At 38.6% G+C, this 21,059-nt stretch overlaps 6 protein-coding genes across 8 annotated transcripts in view; 3 read left to right on the plus strand and 3 right to left on the minus strand.

Annotated features, from left to right (window-relative positions):
* The window catches only part of LOC104810935 (protein FAF-like, chloroplastic), a 1,931-nt gene extending 579 nt beyond the window's left edge, over positions 1-1,352 (plus strand). Inside the window, exon 3 of the mRNA XM_010537414.2 lies at positions 8-1,352. Within this exon, the coding sequence (XP_010535716.1) occupies positions 8-1,105 (1,098 nt within the window). The 3' untranslated portion in view covers positions 1,106-1,352. The remainder of the gene's footprint in view (positions 1-7) is intronic.
* Positions 1,353-2,245: 893 nt separating this feature from the next.
* Positions 2,246-5,136, plus strand: LOC104810936 (J domain-containing protein spf31). Its single transcript, XM_010537415.1, has 9 exons — positions 2,246-2,442; positions 2,890-2,980; positions 3,171-3,231; positions 3,401-3,478; positions 3,603-3,676; positions 4,225-4,338; positions 4,437-4,544; positions 4,667-4,705; positions 4,779-5,136. The coding sequence occupies exons 1-9, from the start codon at positions 2,354-2,356 to the stop codon at positions 4,863-4,865; spliced, it is 741 nt and encodes a 246-aa protein (XP_010535717.1). The 5' UTR covers positions 2,246-2,353; the 3' UTR covers positions 4,866-5,136.
* A 395-nt stretch (positions 5,137-5,531) lies between these two features.
* On the minus strand, positions 5,532-7,402 carry LOC104810937. The gene is made up of 3 exons (XM_010537416.2): positions 6,939-7,402; positions 6,111-6,218; positions 5,532-6,004 (listed from the first exon to the last, which is right to left on the minus strand). Exons 1-3 carry the CDS (start codon positions 7,269-7,271, stop codon positions 5,693-5,695), a joined length of 753 nt encoding a protein of 250 aa, XP_010535718.1. The 5' UTR covers positions 7,272-7,402; the 3' UTR covers positions 5,532-5,692.
* A 1,416-nt stretch (positions 7,403-8,818) lies between these two features.
* LOC104810938 lies at positions 8,819-11,695 on the minus strand. Its single transcript, XM_010537418.2, has 2 exons — positions 9,939-11,695; positions 8,819-9,339 (listed from the first exon to the last, which is right to left on the minus strand). Exon 1 carries the CDS (start codon positions 11,042-11,044, stop codon positions 9,959-9,961), a length of 1,086 nt encoding a protein of 361 aa, XP_010535720.1. The 5' UTR covers positions 11,045-11,695; the 3' UTR covers positions 8,819-9,339; positions 9,939-9,958.
* A 1,867-nt stretch (positions 11,696-13,562) lies between these two features.
* LOC104810939 (chaperone protein dnaJ 3) lies at positions 13,563-16,694 on the plus strand. The gene is made up of 6 exons (XM_010537419.2): positions 13,563-13,715; positions 14,374-14,539; positions 14,682-14,820; positions 15,061-15,337; positions 15,448-15,646; positions 16,157-16,694. Exons 1-6 carry the CDS (start codon positions 13,563-13,565, stop codon positions 16,492-16,494), a joined length of 1,272 nt encoding a protein of 423 aa, XP_010535721.1. The 3' UTR covers positions 16,495-16,694.
* A 308-nt stretch (positions 16,695-17,002) lies between these two features.
* On the minus strand, positions 17,003-20,314 carry LOC104810940 (probable receptor-like protein kinase At1g49730). 3 transcript variants are annotated; one of them, XM_010537422.1, is made up of 7 exons: positions 20,124-20,314; positions 18,967-19,225; positions 18,789-18,841; positions 18,640-18,707; positions 18,379-18,468; positions 18,196-18,265; positions 17,003-17,539 (listed from the first exon to the last, which is right to left on the minus strand). In XM_010537422.1, exons 1-7 carry the CDS (start codon positions 20,194-20,196, stop codon positions 17,238-17,240), a joined length of 915 nt encoding a protein of 304 aa, XP_010535724.1. In that variant the 5' UTR covers positions 20,197-20,314; the 3' UTR covers positions 17,003-17,237. The 3 variants fall into 3 exon arrangements, with proteins under 3 accessions (XP_010535724.1, XP_010535722.1, XP_010535723.1); XM_010537420.1 differs by having other exon boundaries at positions 17,003-17,551; XM_010537421.1 differs by having other exon boundaries at positions 17,003-17,551; positions 18,967-19,222; positions 20,124-20,313.
* Between the last annotated feature and the right edge of the window lie 745 nt (positions 20,315-21,059).

Genomic DNA, 21,059 nt, shown 5'->3' on the forward strand with positions numbered 1-21,059 from the left:
GGAAGAGCTCCACGCCTCTGTCGCCGACGAAGAAGGAGGAGGAGAAGAACTGATATCTGGGTTCGACATCTGGGCTCAGATTCAGAACGAGAAGAAGAACAATAAGATCGACGATGAAAGGCCGGGACAATCCGGTGTATGGAGTTCGATTCTGTCTCAGAAATCAGAGCCTATCAAGATGGTTCCTCCACCGTACGTTCATCCTATCGTGAAGCGAGCTTCAAGCTCTCTGAACGAGAAAAGCCTCGAGATTTGCACTGAGAGTCTCGGATCAGAGACGGGTTCCGACGTATTCTCGAGGTTTCCGTCGCCGGGGAAACGAGATGCGGAAGAACAGAAGGAAGAAGATCAATCGGAAGCTGAACAAGAGACATGGGTTCCGAATCATAACCTCAACTCGACGATCGTAAAGAAATCCTTAGGTGGGGGATCGTTTCCTCCGCCGATTCCATCGCTTTCGAGCCAATCTGGTAAGTCTCTGCACATGAAAACTCGCCGAGACAACGGTAGGTTGGTTCTCGAGGCTGTTTCAATGGCTTCGCAGAACAATTTCTGCGCCAAGCGACAAGACGGCCGCCTTGTCCTAACGTTCACAGACCCAAAAGACGAAACGAACGATTCAAACGAAAGAGAAGAAGATGAAGAAGAAGAGACTCTCTGGTTTAACGAAGAGGAAGAGCCAAGAAATGGGCTTGCGGGTGTTTACAACTTCACCCAAAACCCTAATGGGCTTGCGAATGTTCACAGGTTGGCCCATAAGCCCATTGGGATACCAATCAGAAACCCTAGATGGCCCTGTAAAGACGAACCCTCCGGAAAATCCGATGTCCTGGCTCCCGTGGCTCAATCATTGCCACCGAGGCCGAAGGTGGCTAAGCTCGCTCGGGCGGCACAACCACCATCCACGGTGGACGACACCGTAGGAGCCGCTTGCTTCAACACATACGATTACTACTGGAGGCCCATTAAGCCCATGAACCCAACCTTAATGGGCCAATTTCAAGCCCAAGATTCAGTCAAAGGAAAAGATGGTTTACTAAACGGTTGCAAGGAACAAAGGAGGTCTCTTCTATTCTTTGAGCCCTTTTGCATTGCCACTTCATGAGACCTTCACAGAAAGACTCATCCAAAGACATAAGCATATGATATATATGTATATATACACACATACATATATACTATATCATCCCCAAGAATAATTGTTGTTAATTGCTTTTCTCTCTCTCCGTTTTCCTCTCCTTTGTGTTTTTCATTGGCCTTTCTTCACTAGGGAGGCCGTGAGAGAGTGATAGAGGAAAATAGGGAGAGTAACCTATTTTTAAACCTCGTTGAAGTATGGAATAATTATACGAGTGTTGTGTTTGTACAAAATTTTATTGCTCTATGTTGTTTAAATATTATAAAATGAATGTTATCATTTGATAAAAAGGGATTTGAACTATGAGATAAATATCGAAGATTTATGATACTGAAATCCAAAGTATGATACGTATATAATTCTATAAATAATCTAAATTTCTATCATCGGTTTGATTTACGTTTCAATCCAAATATACAATTATATCAATACACTATAAGTGAGAATTTTATGAATGAACATAGAAACACAAAGTGTACAAGTCTCAATCCGAACTTGATCTCTTGTGAAGCCTTTCATATAAAATCATAAGCTGTTGTATCATTCCTATAATTTGTTTTTCTATTCTTGTATCTAAAATATTAGTTTTATTAAATATGTATATGACAATATGAATGAACACAATTTTGTTTTACTATTTCAATAAACCGAATCCAACTGCCTTAGATTTTTTTGGAAACCTGAAATTGAATACTGTAATCTTTCTTTATACTCAAAATATATAACCTCAAAGGGGAGAAATTTATGGTATCTAAGTTTTAGGTTGAATCACTAATTTGGATTGTTTTGAATGATTTCTCGCAATAACCCGATTATAAAGAAAAAATTTAAAATGATATATTTATCATTTGTAAAATATTCAATAATTATTATGAAAACTCCTAGTTTAAAAGCTACAAGTAAAAAAAAAGTCATTAATTATAGGAAATTAATTCATAATTACATTAGAAAAACCGGACATGAACCGGAAGCATAACAAATCTTTCGGTTTAGAGCAAACCGAATTTATTAAACTGTAACCCGAACTTGAACCGTACATTTTTTTGAACCCAAAAACCAGACCGAGTCGGGTCACCCGACATGATTCATGAACCCAGATCTCCTCGAACCCAATTCATCATCCATACAAGACAGTACCATTACCAGTTCTTCTCCTTCTTCGTTTGTCATCGTCGAGAGAGATCGAGAGAGAGAGAGGGGCTCAGAGAAGGTGCCATGGGAGAGAGCAACGTAGACGAGGATGCAATTCTGAAATCTTTCTTCGCTGAGGTCGGCGAAGTGGAGAGAGACAACGAAGTCGCCAGGTTCGCACACCATCTTACCTCGAGGGAAAACCCTAGTCTTGTGCCCTAATCGTAGTTCTATTCCCTCTGTTTCTGCATCTCTTGCTCTCAGGTTGTCGAATCGCGAGTAATCGTGTGTGTTTGGTAGGAGAATAGGGTTTTCATGTTCTAGGATTCATGCCATAATCCTCGACGGAGTTGATTTTGCGAAACGTTTGAGGTGGGTTTTGCTAGATGTTGATTTCTTAGGGAACTGTGAGAAGGAATTGCATAAAGATGAGATCTTTCACTATGTACACGTAAATAGTATTGGGTATTTGTATAGATATTTACTATGTGATGATTGATGATCATTTCGTTCTAGTTGTTATTGCCGTTTCCTGTATACTTGTGTCGTTGTGATGAACAAAACGGTTCCCTTTTGCTGCAATATTTTTCCATCTAACCCTAAAATTTTAAACTGTTTAGAATTCTCTCATGCTTCAAGCTGAATCCCTTTGAGCACCTAAATCTACCTTTCGGTTCTTCTGTGGATGATGTTAAAAAGCAGTACAGAAAGGTAAGCTCGTTTCTTCCAAATTCACCGTGAAGACATATTTTCCCGATCGTAGTTTATTACATTTAGCTGGTAATAAAAGAATTAAGATGAATCAGATGTAAATATAACTGTCCATCAAACTTGTCTGGGAAAAATTCACTGTCTGGATTGGGATCTCATTTGTGTCTGGTCTGATCCTGAAATTTTGCAGTTATCTTTGATGGTTCACCCTGATAAATGCAAGCATCCACAAGCTAAGGAGGCCTTTGGAGGTTAATGTTCTTAAGCTCTCCTTTTCCCCCCATCTTAGATATCTCATCAATATGTGAATCAGCCAAGCCAACTGATTGTTGTGTTAAGGCATAAAATGATAAGTGATTCTTGTCAGTTGACTTGTCTGGATGAAATGCTCATGTTTATTGTTCTTGACTTTTTGAGCAGCACTGGCAAAAGCACAGCAGCTGCTACTGAATGACCAAGAAAGAGATTATATTCTCACTCAAGTCAATGCTGCAAAAGGTAATGATTTTATAGTGTTGCTGCAGGCTCTTTGTATTACCTGTCTGAATTGTATCACAGTCGTTTCTTTACCTTCCGTATTCTTGCTCTGAGCAAGTTATTTTTATCTGACTGTGAAATGCAGAGGAGCTTAGAATGAAGAGAAAGAAGCATTTGAAGAAAGATACTGCTTCTAAAATAAAATCCATGGTTGATGAGGTAATTTATAGTTTCTTCTTCCATTTGGAATCAGGATGATGGCTGGCTATTGCCGGTGTGATATGAGTACACATTGGACTCTCTTTATTGACTTGCTTTTGCCAAATTTGATTTCTGTCTGTGTGTTAATATATTTTGGAATGAAACAGCTCCTGTTGCTACTTTAGTCAATATAGTATAATTTATCCATTTCTATCGGCAAATTATGAAGTAAGCTGTTGTAAGATCCATTTTTATGTTGGGTCCAATAGAACGTGGTTTAAGTTTCAATCGGCCTTTTTTAACGGTTAGTTGTCTATGCTGGTTGATTGGTGTGATTTTTGCATGATCAAATCTTGAATTTCTGATAGATTTATGGCGAAACTTCAAGTGCTTGTTATTTGTTCAAGAAATATGTTTTTCCAGTAAAAGCCTGGTTGTAGAATTCATAGCTCGATCTTCAAAAAGTTCATGTTAACTGAAGGCAATTTCTTTTGAATGATCACTCTCTTTGTCTTCATTCTGTCCATTAGTGAGCGCCTTGATTCATATGTTACTGATGCACACAGGGAAAACCTGAGCAACAATATGAGAAGTCTGAAGAGTTTCTACATGAGCTTAAACTGAAGGTCCGGGAAATTTTGACAGATCAAGAATGGCGTAGGAGAAAAATGGCAATGAGGGTAATGCCAGTGTCTCTAGTCTTCTTTCTGTGGTTTTCTTCATGAGTATCTTCCTTCTTCTTTCACCATTTTTTGTCATATTGCTTGTTGAAATTTAGATATCTGAGGAAGAGGGAAGACTCAAGAAGGATGAAGAGGAACAAAAAGAGATGTGGAAGAAAAAGCGTGAACACGAGGAGCAGTGGGAAGGGACAAGAGAGAAAAGGGTTTGTTATGTTAATGTTATTAAACCCGACATTAGACAATTACCGTATAGAAGATCTACAACAATGGGTGCTTTCATCTTTAGTGTGATGCTCTAACTAATTTATCGGATTCTATTCCACAGGTATCAAGCTGGAGAGACTTCATGAAAGCGGGAAAGAAGGTAAGACTTGTCAAAAATTATCATATTCCCGAAGAAGGTCGGCTCACGGGGAATGTTTGCATAAATTCTGCAGGCTAAAAAAGGAGAAACCCGTCCCCCGAAACTGAAGACAGAGGATCCCAACAAATCATACGTGCAAAGGCCGGTGAAGAAAGGTTGATCCTCCGATTTTCTCTTTGATATTTGACCGATCATTGTTCCTACCAAGCATCTGTTATGATGTTATGGCCTTTTCAAGAAAAAACACATACATGACACGAAAAACGGGCATTTAGGCGAATAGTTTGTTATCGGCGTATATTGTTTACTGATATACTGTGATCTTAAAGCCTTGTCCTTTAAACTCTGATCAGTTGTCGACGGTCTTAGAGTAGAATATACTAACTCTTTGTCTTATGTTGGTTTCGTATATATAAACACTGTTCATGAAATGCCCACTCTCTTGGTCCATTATCACTTGGATGCTTGGTTCATATGAAATCTCTCTCTCTATGAGTGTGTGTGTGTATATATATTATATGTATGTATAGAAAGTTGAATACTACAATCTAGGAGAAGATGTACTTCAGCAGTTCAGCGTATTATAGTGAAAAATGGTTAGTATTTTGATTGATGAAATGGAGAAGAAATGTTTTGTTTTTGTTCTTTAAGGGCTTAGTGGAGATTAACATTTCACTTTTGAGTAGATAAGATTGTTAGCCGATGAGATCACCTCGAAATGTGGTTATGGATCATTGTAGTGGTGGCTCAGTCATATACATAACCACCCGGTTTGGTTTCAAAATTTGGACCAAATTTAAACTGAATCTATCAAAACCAGAGACTGTGATTACGTAACCGAATCTTGGTAGTAGTGCCTTTGAAAACCGGCCATTGCAGAATCCAAAACTAGATCGAAAGTAACATGAACTAGAGCTAAATCTAAACTTTACTAAAGCGAAAACGAACTGGAATCACAGGCTTTTTCTAAGGAGACCCTAAAAGTTTTTAGAAGAAGTTGTTGAACTGACTAGTGAGGGAGTTCTTGAGGTTTGAGTACAGACCGTACAGAGAATACTGCCTAAGATTCTCGACTTCATACCACGAGTTGAGAACTGATAAATGCTTGTCAGTGCCCGAGAATGCTAGCTGTATCCCGAGGCTGCAGTCCACGGGACCTCCACGGCCCTTGCAGCTCGGGGTTCTGATGGCACAGTCCTGGTTGTTCAGGCAGACGAAACTAGGGTTGCCTTTGCACGATGAACACCCGTCTCTTTTCCAGTACAGGTTATTGAGCCTGCCCTTCTGGAACTCGAACACCTGAAAGGTCGGGAATCAGGATTTGCCCGTCGTTAATACATTTGCGATTCACAAAAAACCCGGTTAGGCGAAGGTTCTTTATAGTCTTTGCTCTTTGTGGGCTTACCAATGTAAAACTGGTGACTATATAAGTGCTGTTAGCGACAAAAGCTGGAGGAGACCTGGCAGCATATTTCCGACCAGCAAATGCTACCATATATCCGCCATAGTTGTCCTGAAGAACCCAAACACACGAATTATATGGCGAAAGATCATCTTAGTTCTTAGGGTTCTGCTACTGATGACAACGATTCGATAATGAACACAAGGGTATTAAACAGGTTTGAAAGACCATCGACCGAAGCCCCATCTCATGACCAAAATTGGCCCCTCAATAACAATCTGAATGAAGAAATCGAGCCATTTCTAAAGCCCAGAACTTTTCACTTTCAGGTTCGATTTCTCATGCATACACATTACATGGATGAGCTATTCTGTTCACAATTGTAGTTTAAGATCAAGAAATGGAGCTTATTAACGCATATATATGGCTACTGATCACGACCCATTTAACAGATCATCAAGGTAATGATCCCCTTAATGTAAAAAAGAACAATAAATAAATAAAAATCGAATCAATTTAACATGATGCGTTGACGTTCTTGGTTAATATACAAGAAGCGTGATTAATTAGCGTTTAAGAATTCAATTAGTTCAACACGATGAAATGTAGCTTAATCAGTCAAACCAAATCCACCCTTATATCTCACTAATCAAACTTTGTCGTTGAACTGCACGACCATATTACTAAAATATAATAAACACCTTAATTAATCTGCTGAGATTAGTAATAAACTATGACTGGATTACGATAATGACCAGATTTGACTAAGCCAGAATTTCAGGGATTTGCCCTCACACGAAGATAATTGAGCGGGAACAGAGAGGCATTTACCGGGAAGAAATCGGAGGTGTTGACGGAGAGGAGGGAGATCTCGTCGACCTTAGGTCGGAAGAGAGCGAACTGAGCGTTCATGGCGGAGAGGCCGAGACGGCGGTCGCAGGGAGAGAGAAGAACCGTCTCGTTCAAGAAGAACGACTGACGCGATGAGAATGCTATCCCGAAGCTGAACCCGTCGGATCTCTGGATCCTCGCGTCGGAGCAAGGAGAGTAGACGCCATTGGTGTTTCCTCCCCCTCCGCCACCGCCGCCAACGGCGACGGATCGCCGGAAAATGCAGAGGAGAAGGAGGAGTACCAAGAGATTTAGGGTTTTGATGACATGCATTTTCAATTTTCTTTTGGGATTTTGGGTTTTTTGTTCAGTGAACCCGAGAGAGACAGAGACACATAGAGAGAGAGAGAGAGAGAGAGAGAGAGAGAGAGAGAACTGGAAGGTGGCTCTCACATTTTTGCCATCGGAAAAGTTGAAAGTTATCTTTGTTTTCTAATTTCCCCCTAAAAATATAATGTTTTTTTTTTTAAATTTCTTTTTCTTTATTTCACCTTTTCAATGGTGCATTTTTATTACCGCTTTTCAAATCTTTTTATATATTTTTTTATTCCAATGGTTCAAACTCTATAATATTTGTCACAACAAAGTTTAAATTTAAGTAATATGCAATAACTGGTTTATTTGGCCCGTGATTTGTTATAAACTAATTATAGAAAAGTATATGTATCAGTATTAATTTGTAAGTTTCCATAACTCGTCATACATTAACTAATAAAAAAACAAATCACATCAGAATTAATTTAATTCGTGTGTTTTTTTTTTTACGCTTCTAACGAACTTATCAACCCATATTACAAAAAATGTTCAAAGGCTATAAAGAGAGTTCAACATTACATCTTGTGAAAATTTATTTATTTTCATATGTTAATAATATTATTCAAACTACAATTTTGTTAGAAACTGGGTTATAACATTCAACTATAAAACTATATTGCCGAATTTGTTATCTAAGCCTGGAATTCATCAAATTCCTCTTCGCAATAAAAATGTAATAAATTTGGAGATACATAATAAAAAAAAAACATCATAAACATTTTTCTTCATACAGAGCCAAAGGCCCTAATGATTTTGGGCCTAAACCAAGAATTGGGACTAGGCCCATATACTAAACCAATCCAATAATCCATTAAAATCTAAACCGAAATAAATAAAAGATGGTCCAGCCACGTGCGTGTCATTTAGCTACCACAATAATCATTTGTTCAAGAGTCAATTGTTGTTCAACATCTATATGACACGTGTGAACTTATAAATGCTTTCTCCAAATTTTTTAAATGCTCTATTATTAAACATCAGATCAATCGTGCCCAGTTGTATAATTCGGTTGGTTTCAAATTGAAATAACCCTTTAGATTAGAAATAAACGAAATTTAGTCTAATGCTAAAATATCCAACTAAGGTATAGATTTTAAATTAATTATCAAAATTACGTATCGTTCCAATCCTCACCTGTTATAATTGAATATTTTTACAAAATTCATAGTTCAATAAACGCCGACCCTGATCTTTTTTTTTTTTTTTTTTACATTGTACTATGAAATGTTAAAGAGAGAAAAACCTATTATCGTTTTAGAGAAGTTTAAATTGTTTATTATGAACAATAAATACACAAATAATCTTAAAATCCATCTTTTTATTTCCTACTAGAGAAAAAATCCATTATTATTTGTACAGAATTTTAAATTGTTTAATACGAATGCATACTAATATTATACAATATAAACAAAAGAAAACAAACTAAAACCACAGGCACATTATGATCAAGATTTCACTTGAATCTATACACACAACCACACTTTTTAAGAAGATGATTCATGCCATTCTCCAATTTCGGAATCATGAAAAATAAAAATCCACATCATCATAGATGAATCTCACAACAACAACAACAACAACAACAACAACAACAAGCATATGCCTACTTACTTTACTACAAATCCCACCTTCTGGGACAAAACATCTCTCTTATGTACAGTTCCCAGCTTCAAAGGAACAACTGTGGAGAGAGCAGAGCCATCGACTTGATTTAAAAAAACAAAAAAAACAAAAAAATTGGCAATTTTACATTTAAAAAAAAAAGACTACACCTTTGGGATTTTTCATCTTTTTCTCGAGTCTGTGGTGCACTAGACTGAGTCACCATCCCCACACAGCATCTTCTTATTCCACATAATACCCTTTTTTTTTGGGTATTTTTTTTATGAGCCTTCCAAAAAAGTATCACAGATTTGCTTCTTCATTGGTCGGAGAATTGAAGGGTTTGGTGTGTTTCAGGGCTTACTCTGTTCTTGATCCTCTGTTTTGGTGTTGCTTGCAAACGAGAGAATACCAAATGCTTTCCCTGGGAAAGAGAGACACAAAATGAAGAAGCAAAGAGAAAAGGTTAAGAATTGGTTTCATACTTTTATGGAATCCAATGGAAACTTCAAATTGGTGTCCAACAATTTCTCTTCAGTTTTCTTGAAAGAAAGATCTAAGCAGCATCCAATCAGAACCGAAGAGGAGGAACTCCTAACCAAACCAAAACATTGATTCAAAATGTTCAAAATACTAAAAGTAAACTGTAAACCCGATGACAAAATATAGTGGTTGCAAAGACACTCCACTAGGTATTAGAAAGATTTCCTTGTTGCAATCTATCTGTTAGTGACTCTTACTGATTTTGGTAACCTACCTAGACTAATCCAAGTGTTCAGAATGCTATATTTCCACCATGAACAAAGAGCTTTGTTTCTGAATGCCATCATGATCATTATGTACTATACCAATACTCATGTTTTGTATGAAGATCTATAGTGATTAGATCAAACAATCCCTGATATTTCAACTATCTACCAATCAGAACTCTGAACTGAGCCAGACAGACCCAAGACAGTGACCCAGGAAAACTTTAAACTCTACAAGGAACAAAGAAAAGAAACTAGGGACCAGTTTACTCACCAGCAAAGTAACCAAGCGCTCTAATCTCTCAGAATCACCGAGTCTACAATGGCCAACAATGGTTTCAAGCAACTGGGCGTAAACTTACGGGCGAAAAGGTAAGAGCTTGAGTGGTTTGATCGCCGGAGCTGCTGAATCAGCTCTGGCGAAACTTCCTTCGGCTTGTAGGTGTACGGATGACCCTTCACAGTACCCGTCCAGTTGACCCGGGTCAAGGTGTAACCAGTTGTCCCGCCGGGGTCCTTCATGTTCAACAATGTCGGAAAATAATGCTCCTCAGGGTAACACTCATCTGCTCGATAACACGGCAGCTTGAATTTCCTCCACAAGGTTCGATCTTTGATTGTTAACAGAGCATGTCTCCGAGTCATGACGAAGAACTGCGAACCCACACGGAATTTCTCGAATGGAATCTCCGGCATCATCACATACCTTCCCCGGGCGATGTACCGTTTCCAAAGCCGAGGCTCCTCGGAGATGATCTCGATGAAGCTGCGATACCAGACCCGAATCCCTTTCGGAGTCTGGTCCGGGTCGGATTTGTCGAAAGTTGATGACTCGAAAAGGGAGTGGTAGACGTAGCGGAAGCTGTGGAGGGGAATGCAGTACTGAGAGAGCACAGCGAAGTAGGAGTTTGCTGGGTCGTCGATGAGGGCGGTGGCGAGGAGGCGGCGCGTGGCTGAGATAAGGGTTGGGGAGGCGCGTGCGGTTCGTTTGGCAGAGGAGATGAAGGCGTTCTCGAACACAGAGCCATTGCCGGGCCTGTTGATGATCACCGACGGATCCGCGTGGACGTAGACGTTGAAAAGAGACCGAGATTGGCCCGAGAAGAACCGATCCCAGATTGGCGCGAAATGGAGGTCGGAGTTGGTGAGGAAGAGGAAAGCGATCTTGAGATTAGGTTTAGGGTTCCCGGAGGAGAGACGGGAGAGGGTCGAGGAGGCGGCGGCGGCGCGGCGGAAGAGGCTCTGGTCGTCGATCTCATCGGAGATAGGGATGAGAGAGTCACTGGGAGGAGGAGGGAAGACACGAGGGGCAACGAGGAAGAAGACGATAGGGAGACAGAGGAGGAGAGAGAAGGAGAGAACAAAACGGTTCGAGAACATTTGAAAAGCCAGAAAACTCCCAGACCCTAGAATCAATGAACCCCAGATTGAGTTTCTTCCGCTCACGCTCGAGATCGGAAATCTACGGGAATGCACGTAGATTTCCCATCGATTTAGGGTCCCTCGACTTCTGGGTTTTCCCGAACCGGAAGAATTAGGGATTTTCCGCAAATGTGCTACCAGAATTTCCCATCCGAATAACGGGAATTTCAGGAAACGAACAAGCGAAGAAGATTCCAAACTTCTGCAGATTTCAAGCGAAAGATTTGGGAAGCAATGGCTCTTCACAACAGATGTGAAAAATCCAAATTTCTCGGAAATAAAGCCGATAAAATTTGCGGGTATAGGGATTCTCGAAACGAGATTTCAATTTTTCTCATATGAGGAGTAAATCCAGAAGAAAGAGGGCGAAGAAATCGAAGAATGCAAGAAGATCACTGCAGAATTTTGGCGGTCAAAGGGAGAAATCAAGAACACGAACTCGTGGGTTTTAGAGATTTCTGAGGAATTTCTCGAGATTGAGGCTGAGAGTTTCAGATTTCGATCCGAAGGAAGAAGATCTTTAGGGCTATCTTCTCCCTCACAGTGACTGATGAATACAGGAGCGAGATACAAAAGAAGACAGAGAATATTGATTGGTTTTTTGATTGTGGCCAACTCCACCACCACTCGGTTGTAAATTTATGAAAGTCTAAGGCTGTTTCCGTCATTTTGCATAGGGCGTTGTCTCTGACGCCGTCAAGTAACGTCTTTGTCGTGAACTCTCCTTGGGTTGACGGAAACGTCAGCGACGGTGTGTCCGTTAACGGCGAAGCGATACCTAGAGAGGGCAAATTGGGTAATTCAGCCCACCCTAACCTAACCCAACCTAACGTTATTTATATGGATTTTGTTATTTAAATGGGTTTTTGTTAATCCATTGGGCCCACTTTGTATTGAATTTTTTATAGTAATGGGCTTTTCATTTTCTTAATTTGTTCTAAGAAAATAAAAAAAATATCATAGTTTCTAAATATATTTCAATTTAAAACTTAATTATCCATGATTTCAGATAAATACTTTCTCTTGTAAATATGTGAAAAATACTATCACATTTACTAATTTATTTATTTCAACTCCAATTTCAAAAAACTTTTTAATGATAAATCAGTATAAGAAACGTTTAAAATTATATATATTAATAAAAAATTGTATAATTTTTTATGTTCTTAGGTTAGCAAAATTGAGATTATAATTGATTTTTTTTAATTAATATTTTTTAGTACTTTTCAATTTTAAACTTCTGCTTGACAAATCATATGCTCGTGTATTAAAATTTGTATCGATTGTGTTCTACGAATTTTATATAATAGGGACAAACGGTCTAGCAACAATATTATCTTAATTCATTTAATGTTGTAGTTGATTTAGAGAGGATAGATGGATAATTTTTTTATTTAACATAAAGGTTACAATCCTATTACCTACAAGTTTGTTATTTGAACTTTAGATTATATATCCAACAGATTATAGGCGAGTGGTCAAACTTGGGTACGAGTTAACTCCATCTTGAGATTAAGTGTTCGATTCCTGACTGGTGGGGAGGGAGATAATTTCTGGATTTATATGATCTATATACAAAGACTGCTAAAAAAAACTTTAGATTATATCGGATCTTAGGAATTATTAAACTTCGAATAATTACGGGTAATTGACAATATTATAATCTAAGGATCTAAGGTTTCTAACTTTGTTATAGAGGATTATGTTTTAGCATTTCCAACTTATTAAAATTAAAGTTTAGCCAACCAAACAAATAGTAGGATCTATTTTATTAATAAATTGTAAATATATTTTTTATATTTAATACGTTACAATAAGCTACTACATTTTTAATATGTAACTTGTATGATCTAGAAATTGGACTAAACTTAACATCTATGACACATTTAAAATTATTAATTTTAAATAGTATTACATTATTGTTTTTAATTACTTTAATATTATTAAGATCTAAAAATCAAATTAAAATTTTAAGATCTAGTAGTGTTATATTGTTTAATTATTTCTTCTATTGAAAATGTATTATCGCATATTATGTCGTGGAAAGAAATTATAGATTTTGATAAATAGATCCTATAAATTAGGATTTTGTTAGCAGACTTTTTTTTCCACAAAAATTAATAAACTAGAAAAATACAAAATAAAAAGTGCTACAAATTTGGATTATGCTACTTTAACTTAGACTAAATTTCATATTGATTATTTTTTTGTTTTAAATTCAATAATTAAATTAAATTATAGTTGGAAATTTGGAATTATGAAATGGAATTCTTTTTTTTTTGTTGGTTATTGAAAAAAAAGGGAAAAGTTCTAGAGGGTTCGAGTCCAATAAAAAGGAAAACCCAACATACAAGATCCTTCTCTCCTCGAAAGGGTAGCCGCTCGTCTCCTACCTTTTACGCCTTCTCCCCTCGTCCTTGGCCGCCGCCATTGAAGAGGGTTTCTCTGTTTTAGGGTTTCTGACAACGGTGAAAAGATGTTCGGAAGAGGACCCTCGAAGAAGAGCGACAACACTAAGTTCTACGAGATCCTGGGTGTTCCCAAGAACGCCTCCCAGGAAGATCTGAAGAAGGCCTACAAAAAAGCCGCCATCAAAAACCATCCCGACAAGGGTGGAGATCCTGAGAAGGTATGTTGATTCGATCCGTCCGTTATCGGTTCGATTCCGTGAGAAATCTCCGCTTAATTGGTTTCTTTTGGGTTTCTAGGTTTTGGATTCGATCCGGATTATCTGGTTCGATAAACTCTCAGTCTAGCTTATTTTTCTGGATGCTTGAGTTCATGTTTGTACTGGGTTTTGTCTGTTGACCGTTCCGCTTTATCTGTAAGAGAATTTCATGAAATTGATCCTTGGTTTCTTGGTCTGATAACTGATGAAATTGATGAAAAGCTCGGATTTTTTAGCAGACAGTTTGAAGTTTCTTTCTTCTGATTAAATACTAGTTTGCGGTTTGTAGTAGAGAAACTAAATATCAAAACCTTCCAAAAGGGTTACCAGATTTATGCACATGATGCCTTTGATGGTGTGCCTTGGTTCTGATGTTTGAGATTGATCCTACTGTCATTCTGAGTTTGTTTTGCCATTACTTTGGGCGTGTTGTTTAGGTCTTGTTGGGGTTATATATGATATGAGGATTATATTCCTTCTTTTGCCAATCGAGAATCGGGATGATGTATGATTGCTTTATCAGGTTTAGCCTGCTTGATCTTGCGGTTTATAGACAGTTTCTGTAACTGGAAGCTTGATTGGGATAACAAAAAGTACTTTTTTTTAATAATCATTGCAGTTCAAAGAGCTAGCTCAGGCTTATGAAGTTCTTAGTGACCCGGAGAAGCGTGAGATCTATGACCAATATGGCGAGGATGCGCTCAAGGAAGGAATGGGTGGTCCGGGTGGAGGGCATGATCCATTTGATATCTTCTCATCCTTCTTTGGTGGAGGCCCATTCGGAGGTACCTTTCTCGAGCATTGTCTTCTGTTTTGATTTAGGATTCATTCACAATCCTTTGATTCCTTTAAGGAATTGCTTGCTTGTTGATCTCATGATATGATGGAAACAAACCTTTTTCTTTGTTTGAATCTGTTTTTGAGTAGGTGGTAGCAGCCGGGGAAGGAGACAAAGGCGTGGTGAAGATGTGGTTCATCCTCTTAAGGTCTCCTTAGAGGACCTTTATCTCGGAACAACTAAGAAGCTCTCACTTACGAGGAATGCTTTGTGCTCCAAGTGTAACGGGTTAGTATCTACTGCACCACAGTTCATAAAGGAATTAACCAAACACATATGCTAAATATGAAATGGTTGGAATTGATACAAAGCCATTTCTACTTTGATTTCTTGATTGGTTTTTCCTATCTTCTCCATTTTCTCATATTAGAAATCCCAACAGTTAAAACAGAAATCGATGTTTTAAACCCGAGACCATTAGAAGTATTAATTTCAGTGACAAAGGAAGTATCTTTCTTCTGATTGCAGAAAAGGTTCAAAGTCTGGAGCTTCTATGAAATGTGCTGGCTGTCAAGGAACAGGTATGAAAGTCACGATCAGGCAGTTGGGACCCGGAATGATTCAGCAGATGCAGCATGCTTGTAATGAGTGCAAGGGCACTGGTGAGACCATAAGCGACAGGGATCGTTGTCCACAGTGCAAGGGAGATAAGGTTATCCCCGAGAAGAAAGTGCTCGAAGTTCATGTCGAGAAAGGAATGCAACACAGCCAGAAGATCACCTTCTCCGGTCAAGCAGATGAAGCTGTTCGTAGTTACCATCTGAACGATTTCTTCATTTTTCTCTCGGTTTTATATGTACCTTTAACTTATTTCCTGACTTTCTTTGTTTTTGTTTTCTGGGTTTTGATCCGCAGCCTGACACGGTAACTGGAGATATAGTGTTTGTACTTCAGCAGAAGGAGCATCCGAGGTTTAAGAGAAAGGGAGATGACCTCTTCGTGGAGCACACCCTATCTCTAACCGAGGCTCTCTGTGGCTTCCAGTTCGCGCAGACCCACTTGGATGGCAGACAACTTCTCATCAGGTCCAATCCCGGAGAGGTTGTGAAACCCGGTACGTAATCTACATCAATGCTATCTCATCTTTGCACTGCCATAGCTCTGACCTCGATTCCTACAAATCGATAATGTCATCATTAACACACATACATGCACACACCCATATAAACTATTGATGGGTGTGGGTGGGTACCTGAGTTTTTCCGGCGTACCTAGCCTTGCCCCTTCGAGTTTTTCGGTCCGGGTACTTGGTCTCAGCCTTGTCTGGGTCGGGTAACCCGAGTTTTCTGGCCTGCCCGGCCTCGGTCTCATGAGGTGAGCTTTGGGTATGCGGGAAAGGTGATCAGCTGGCGAAACGAGGTGACAACGCTCTCATTGCAAGTATCGTGAAACCCTAATAAAATCTCTAACTAAATCAGATTTAGGGATTTCCTCGTCGCTCAGTGCCTCCCTATCGTGTTTTCCTCGCCGACTTGCCCTCTCTCCCGTCTCTCCTTTACCTGCGTTACCTGTGTGAAGAAGCACTTTTTAACAAATGGAGCTTTTCTTTTCTGCTCTTATTCAGATTCGTACAAGGCGATAAACGACGAGGGGATGCCGATATACCAGAGGCCGTTCATGAAGGGGAAACTATACATCCATTTCTCGGTGGAATTCCCTGAATCGCTCTCCCCGGATCAGGCAAAGGCGATAGAAGCGGTGTTGCCTGGGAGGCCATCGTCGAGCAAAAAGCAGCTGACGGAGATGGAGATAGACGAGTGCGAAGAGACTACTCTCCATGACGTCAGTAACATGGAGGAAGAGATGAGGAGGAAGCAGCAGGCTCAGAGGGAGGCTTACGATGATGACGACGACGACGATGGCCCACACGGCGCCCAGCGTGTCCAATGTGCCCAGCAGTAGAGGCTTTATGGAGATGGAGATGGTGTGGTTTCTTCTTAGTGGCGTGTTTGTTTTAAGGGTCCGAGACATTGAATTCTGGCAACCCTTATAGACTCGAATAGAGTCTAAGTGGTACTTCTTGATTTCTGTTCTCTTTTTTTTTTTTTTTCTTAATTAATGTTTCATCAAATATTTTTATCCATCTGACATGTTTTTGGTTCTGTCGTTGCTTATCGCGAAGAAAAAACTGGTCGACTTAGGGTTATCCGGTTCGATTGGATTTTTTATTTAAAAAAATTCACAGCTAAGCCGTTAATTTAATTGAAATTGGTTCAGTTGTGGGAATGGTTATTACCTTTTATATCTTTAAAAATCTATGATCGAATTTCGGTCCGATTAATAAATGAATAGAACGTAAATAACAGTGTACATATTCCATTGTGGCGTTTTTTGTAAACAAAATAAAGACGTCAAATTCAAGACTATAATGCAAGGATCAATCATATTATTTGACAAAAAGAAATGCATATATGATCAAACGAAACCGACCAATTAATTGATTTTATTTTGTTGATAACAGAACCAATCCAACCCAATAGGTTATACCATTTTATTTATAACCCATTGGTATTTTACAAATAACACCGTCGTTAACTCAGCTCAAAACTCTGCAACATGAAACTATAGTTTCTGAAATTCTATCTGTAGACTATTTAATGAAATTGTGTAGCGGGTGAAGGTAATTTTATTTCAATTGGAAAATGCTACGTATCCGTACCAATCTTCTTCTCAAGATACCTGTATACATGTGTTATGGAGAATGAAGAAGGTTCGTACCTGGATTTTACACAGAGCCGAGCAACGGCTAGGAGTTTATGGAGTTGCCTAGAACTGTAGCTGTTACCTAAATCTGGATCGATCATTTTATCGATCGAGTTCCCGTTGCTCGATGACGAGTCTTGGACCCATTCTATCAAGTCTTCTCCTTGTTGGTCCGATGATTGCCCCGTTATTAGCTCTAACATCAGTACGCCTAGTTGGAACATCACATTGCTTGATTCTTCTTCTGAACAAGATGCTGCATACATTAGATTCAACATGAATGGATCAGACGCACAAATGGGTATTTAAGGATTTGTCTGTATTCTGCAGATATTAATTAGGATTGGCAATGGACGTGGGTCAGATAACCGTGATTTTGGTACACCGGTTTCAAATATTGCCTCTTGGGTCCCTGGAATCGGGATCCTTCAGATACCTCTGGGGTGTCCCGAATGTTTGGATACCCATGGGTTGCCCTATACGAGTTTCACATGACAAATTTGTTCTCTCAAACTTGTCGCTCGCCACTTGCCATGAAACTGACCCTTACCCTAGTATTAGAGATGTATACAAAACATCTCTGATATTTACCTAGGTATATATTATAGATACATACGAATATTTTAGTTTGGTAGTTTCTTGATTTGGTTTAAAATTTTATATCTTTATGATATATATACTGAAATATATAGCTGATACTTAGGTGCGTCTAATGTCGGATACTCGCAGGCATGAGTTCTCAGCGATCAACACCCAAACCCAAAGATCGGGTTCTCGTCATCGCCGAATTTGTACCAAGTACCAACGAGTCGGGTACCCGGTTTTCGGGTATATTTTCACAGCGCAAATATCAATTAACTTAGAAGAATGTTGCATTTTGGCTGAGCTGTGGCTAGTTACCTTCCGAGCAAGAAACATTGGGAGCCTTGGAGTGGCTTCTGGATTCTCTGTTGAGCCGGACATCCGAAATCTGTAAGATGGTAATTTTAGCTTTTTGATCTTTCTCTACTCAGTTTTTCTTGTTCCATTTATAGGCAACGGGTTTTCAGAACATGGACAGAACAATGCATTCTTGATACTTACCTTTGCGGTGAAGTTCTCGTCCAACATGATGTTACTTGAGCTTATGGACACTTGGTACATCGGAGGATTGCTGAAAAGAAGCAAATATTCCTGCGATTTGGTAAAAGACGATTTCAATCATGTACTTATAAAGACTTGAGCTATACATAGAATGTTGAGAAAATTATGATACTATTAAGAGGATAGCAATTGTCTAATTTGTCTCCAATGTTCTCTGTATTTCTGTATCTATGACAGAATGACTATGGCAAAGTAGCATACCAGTGCAGCTGCGACTCCAATGGCTATCTGGAGGCGAGCCTTCCAATTCAGAGGAGTCCTGAGAGGATCTGTTGAGAAAGAGCACAAGATTTGGTAAGAGAAAAGCCTAACGGTTTGTGGCTTTCGATACTTTTTCTTCCGAGGGTTACCGTTGAGGTGCTCTTTCAAACTTCCATTTTCTATGTTGTCAAAAACCAGCAGTCTGTAAATAATAAGAAAATGTCAGAATATCAAGAAAACAGGCATAGGTTCTTTCCAATTCCGAGAAATCACACACACCTAATGATCTCACCCCGAAAAAGTTATAATGATCTTTAGAGCTCAGACCTCTTGTTTCCGGTGGAAAACCCACGAAGCGTGAGGAGATGGCGGTGATGTAAACGCCCCAAGAGTTTCACTTCCTCGTAGAAGCTTTCTTGTCCGAGATCCAGAGATCTTACTTCTTTGACCAAAGCCGCCTCTCCATCCTTGAATCTGGCTCTATAAGCAGACCCGTGATAATTATCGTAGATAATCCAGCGGAAACTGTCTGTTGCTCTCACTATTTCCTTGTAACCATAGCGTCTAATAAATGCTATTCTTCCTGCTAATGATGATCACATAGTAAGAGGTGGCATGAAGTTTTCAGACATAACGAACAACACAGACACATCTGGATAGTTATCATCAAGTTTATGAGAGCTTCGTCGCCATGAAAACAAATGCATCTAGTAAGAAAGGGATGTCATGGTACTCGACATAATCTGATTTCTTATGGTGCTATGACCATAACTGTAAGCCCTGATAAAGTCACACCCAAAAGAAGCCAGTACCAGAAGGGTGCCAATTTTCGCATTTGTGTGCTTAAACTTTGTGGAGATGTTGTTCCATTTCAAATCCACATGCGTTTTGTCTCTACAGAACTGAGGAAGGATATACAATCTCGAGCTTAAGTTCCGATTGGAGAGGGAAAACAGTGGATTTGGAGGCCGTACGTATGATTCCAATCATCAATCCTACACTCTAGAAACTAAAGTCAAAAACAAATCCAAGAACTCTCAGAATTGTTCAATTGATTGGCTGGGAATCATCCAAAAACAATACCTTAACCAGGGTTGACACCAGAACAAATCAGCAAACTCCATAGAATCAATTGATAGCTCAGTGATGTAAATGAACAATGACTTGTCAGCTAAGAATACCGAATCAAACATTCCTGACGAAATACATTTTTTTTCCTGAAACTAGTATGAAAGTAGAGGGTAATGCCCAAATTAGACTTCGCTTTTACCCTAGGGTTCGCCTAACTCTTCGGCATCTGCGTAATAGAACTTCAAAACTATCGAATCGAGATTTATCGAGAAGCATCAAAAAGGGTCCAAATTTCATCCGAATTGATGGACTCAAGGTACTTCAAATCGAACAATCAGAAACAGCGAAAATCGCGTCTGTTGAGAAACACGAACAAGAAAATAGGAACGAGAATCGTAGGAGTTCTTGCTTACGAGAACGAGAACGACGGAGCCACGCAAGAAGAAGAAGCCGAGTCCTGCAGCTGAAGCAAAATCGATCATCCATGGCGATTTCTCTCTTCTCACTTCACCATCTCTCTCTCTCTCGGTTGGATTTGGATCTGATGCTTCAGGGGAGTGTCAGTTGTACGTTGCGCTGTAAATCCCACGCCTTTGCGCCACTTCCAAGTCATTAATCACAACGGTATTTCTTTAAATATATTAAATAATTTTTTGGTAAACTATATTAAATAATTTGTGTGTATGTCCAAACAATAAATAGATTAAATATATATTATAATAATGTGAGACAATTGGCAGAATCATTATTTTCAGAGAGGGGCCAAAATAAGGACATAATAATGACGGTGTGAAAAAAATAATCATTTTTTGTTTGTTATATAGTCTTTTTCATGAGATTTTTGATAATACCACAACAACAAAGTTTGATTTGTGACCCCAAACTCTCGAACATATTATTATTATTATTTTATTTTATATTTATTTATTTATTGACCTAGATCTCATGGTTGCAATTTCTCAGAGAGGATTCGATGGACACAAAAAAATAAAATAAAAATTATAATTTATAATTGTTATTCATATAATGTTACGTTTACTCTTAGTATAAAATCAATTTCATTTTTTCTTTATAAATATACAGTTATTGTTAATAGGTTTTTACTAATAATTTGATAAAAAAAAGCTGATAATTGTTTGTAAAAGTGAATAGTTGTGATTATGTGAAAGAAAATTTAATCAAGATGAATACAAAAAATAAGAGATGGTTTTTAATAAAATAATTGAAAATCAAAAATCACTTTTAAATGTATTTTTTAATCAATGATAATTAGGAATAATCCAAAACAAAATTAAAATATATAATAATATTCCGTAAAATATATCAAAACTTGGAATTGTGGTATGATT

The sequence above is a fragment of the Tarenaya hassleriana genome, unplaced genomic scaffold, assembly GCF_000463585.1.
Source record: "Tarenaya hassleriana unplaced genomic scaffold, ASM46358v1 Cleome19, whole genome shotgun sequence".
Lineage (NCBI taxonomy): Eukaryota > Viridiplantae > Streptophyta > Magnoliopsida > Brassicales > Cleomaceae > Tarenaya > Tarenaya hassleriana.

Coding starts and splice junctions, on each gene's coding strand:
- LOC104810936 (XM_010537415.1), top strand. CDS start 2,354: ATGGGAGAGAGCAACGTAGACGAGGATGCAATTCTGAAATCTTTCTTC. Junction 2,443..2,889: donor AGAGACAACGAAGTCGCCAG/GTTCGCACACCA, acceptor TAAACTGTTTAG/AATTCTCTCATGCTTCAAGC. Junction 4,545..4,666: donor AAGGGACAAGAGAGAAAAGG/GTTTGTTATGTT, acceptor TCTATTCCACAG/GTATCAAGCTGGAGAGACTT.
- LOC104810938 (XM_010537418.2), bottom strand. CDS start 11,044: ATGTTCTCGAACCGTTTTGTTCTCTCCTTCTCTCTCCTCCTCTGTCTC.
- LOC104810937 (XM_010537416.2), bottom strand. CDS start 7,271: ATGCATGTCATCAAAACCCTAAATCTCTTGGTACTCCTCCTTCTCCTC. Junction 6,219..6,938: donor ACACCTCCGATTTCTTCCCG/GTAAATGCCTCT, acceptor TGGGTTCTTCAG/GACAACTATGGCGGATATAT. Junction 6,005..6,110: donor TAGTCACCAGTTTTACATTG/GTAAGCCCACAA, acceptor CCGACCTTTCAG/GTGTTCGAGTTCCAGAAGGG.
- LOC104810939 (XM_010537419.2), top strand. CDS start 13,563: ATGTTCGGAAGAGGACCCTCGAAGAAGAGCGACAACACTAAGTTCTAC. Junction 15,338..15,447: donor CCGGTCAAGCAGATGAAGCT/GTTCGTAGTTAC, acceptor TTTGATCCGCAG/CCTGACACGGTAACTGGAGA. Junction 15,647..16,156: donor CGGAGAGGTTGTGAAACCCG/GTACGTAATCTA, acceptor GCTCTTATTCAG/ATTCGTACAAGGCGATAAAC.
- LOC104810940 (XM_010537420.1), bottom strand. CDS start 20,196: ATGGATGATCGATTTTGCTTCAGCTGCAGGACTCGGCTTCTTCTTCTT. Junction 18,469..18,639: donor TTGGAGTCGCAGCTGCACTG/GTATGCTACTTT, acceptor ACCAAATCGCAG/GAATATTTGCTTCTTTTCAG. Junction 18,266..18,378: donor ACGAGAACTTCACCGCAAAG/GTAAGTATCAAG, acceptor ACCATCTTACAG/ATTTCGGATGTCCGGCTCAA.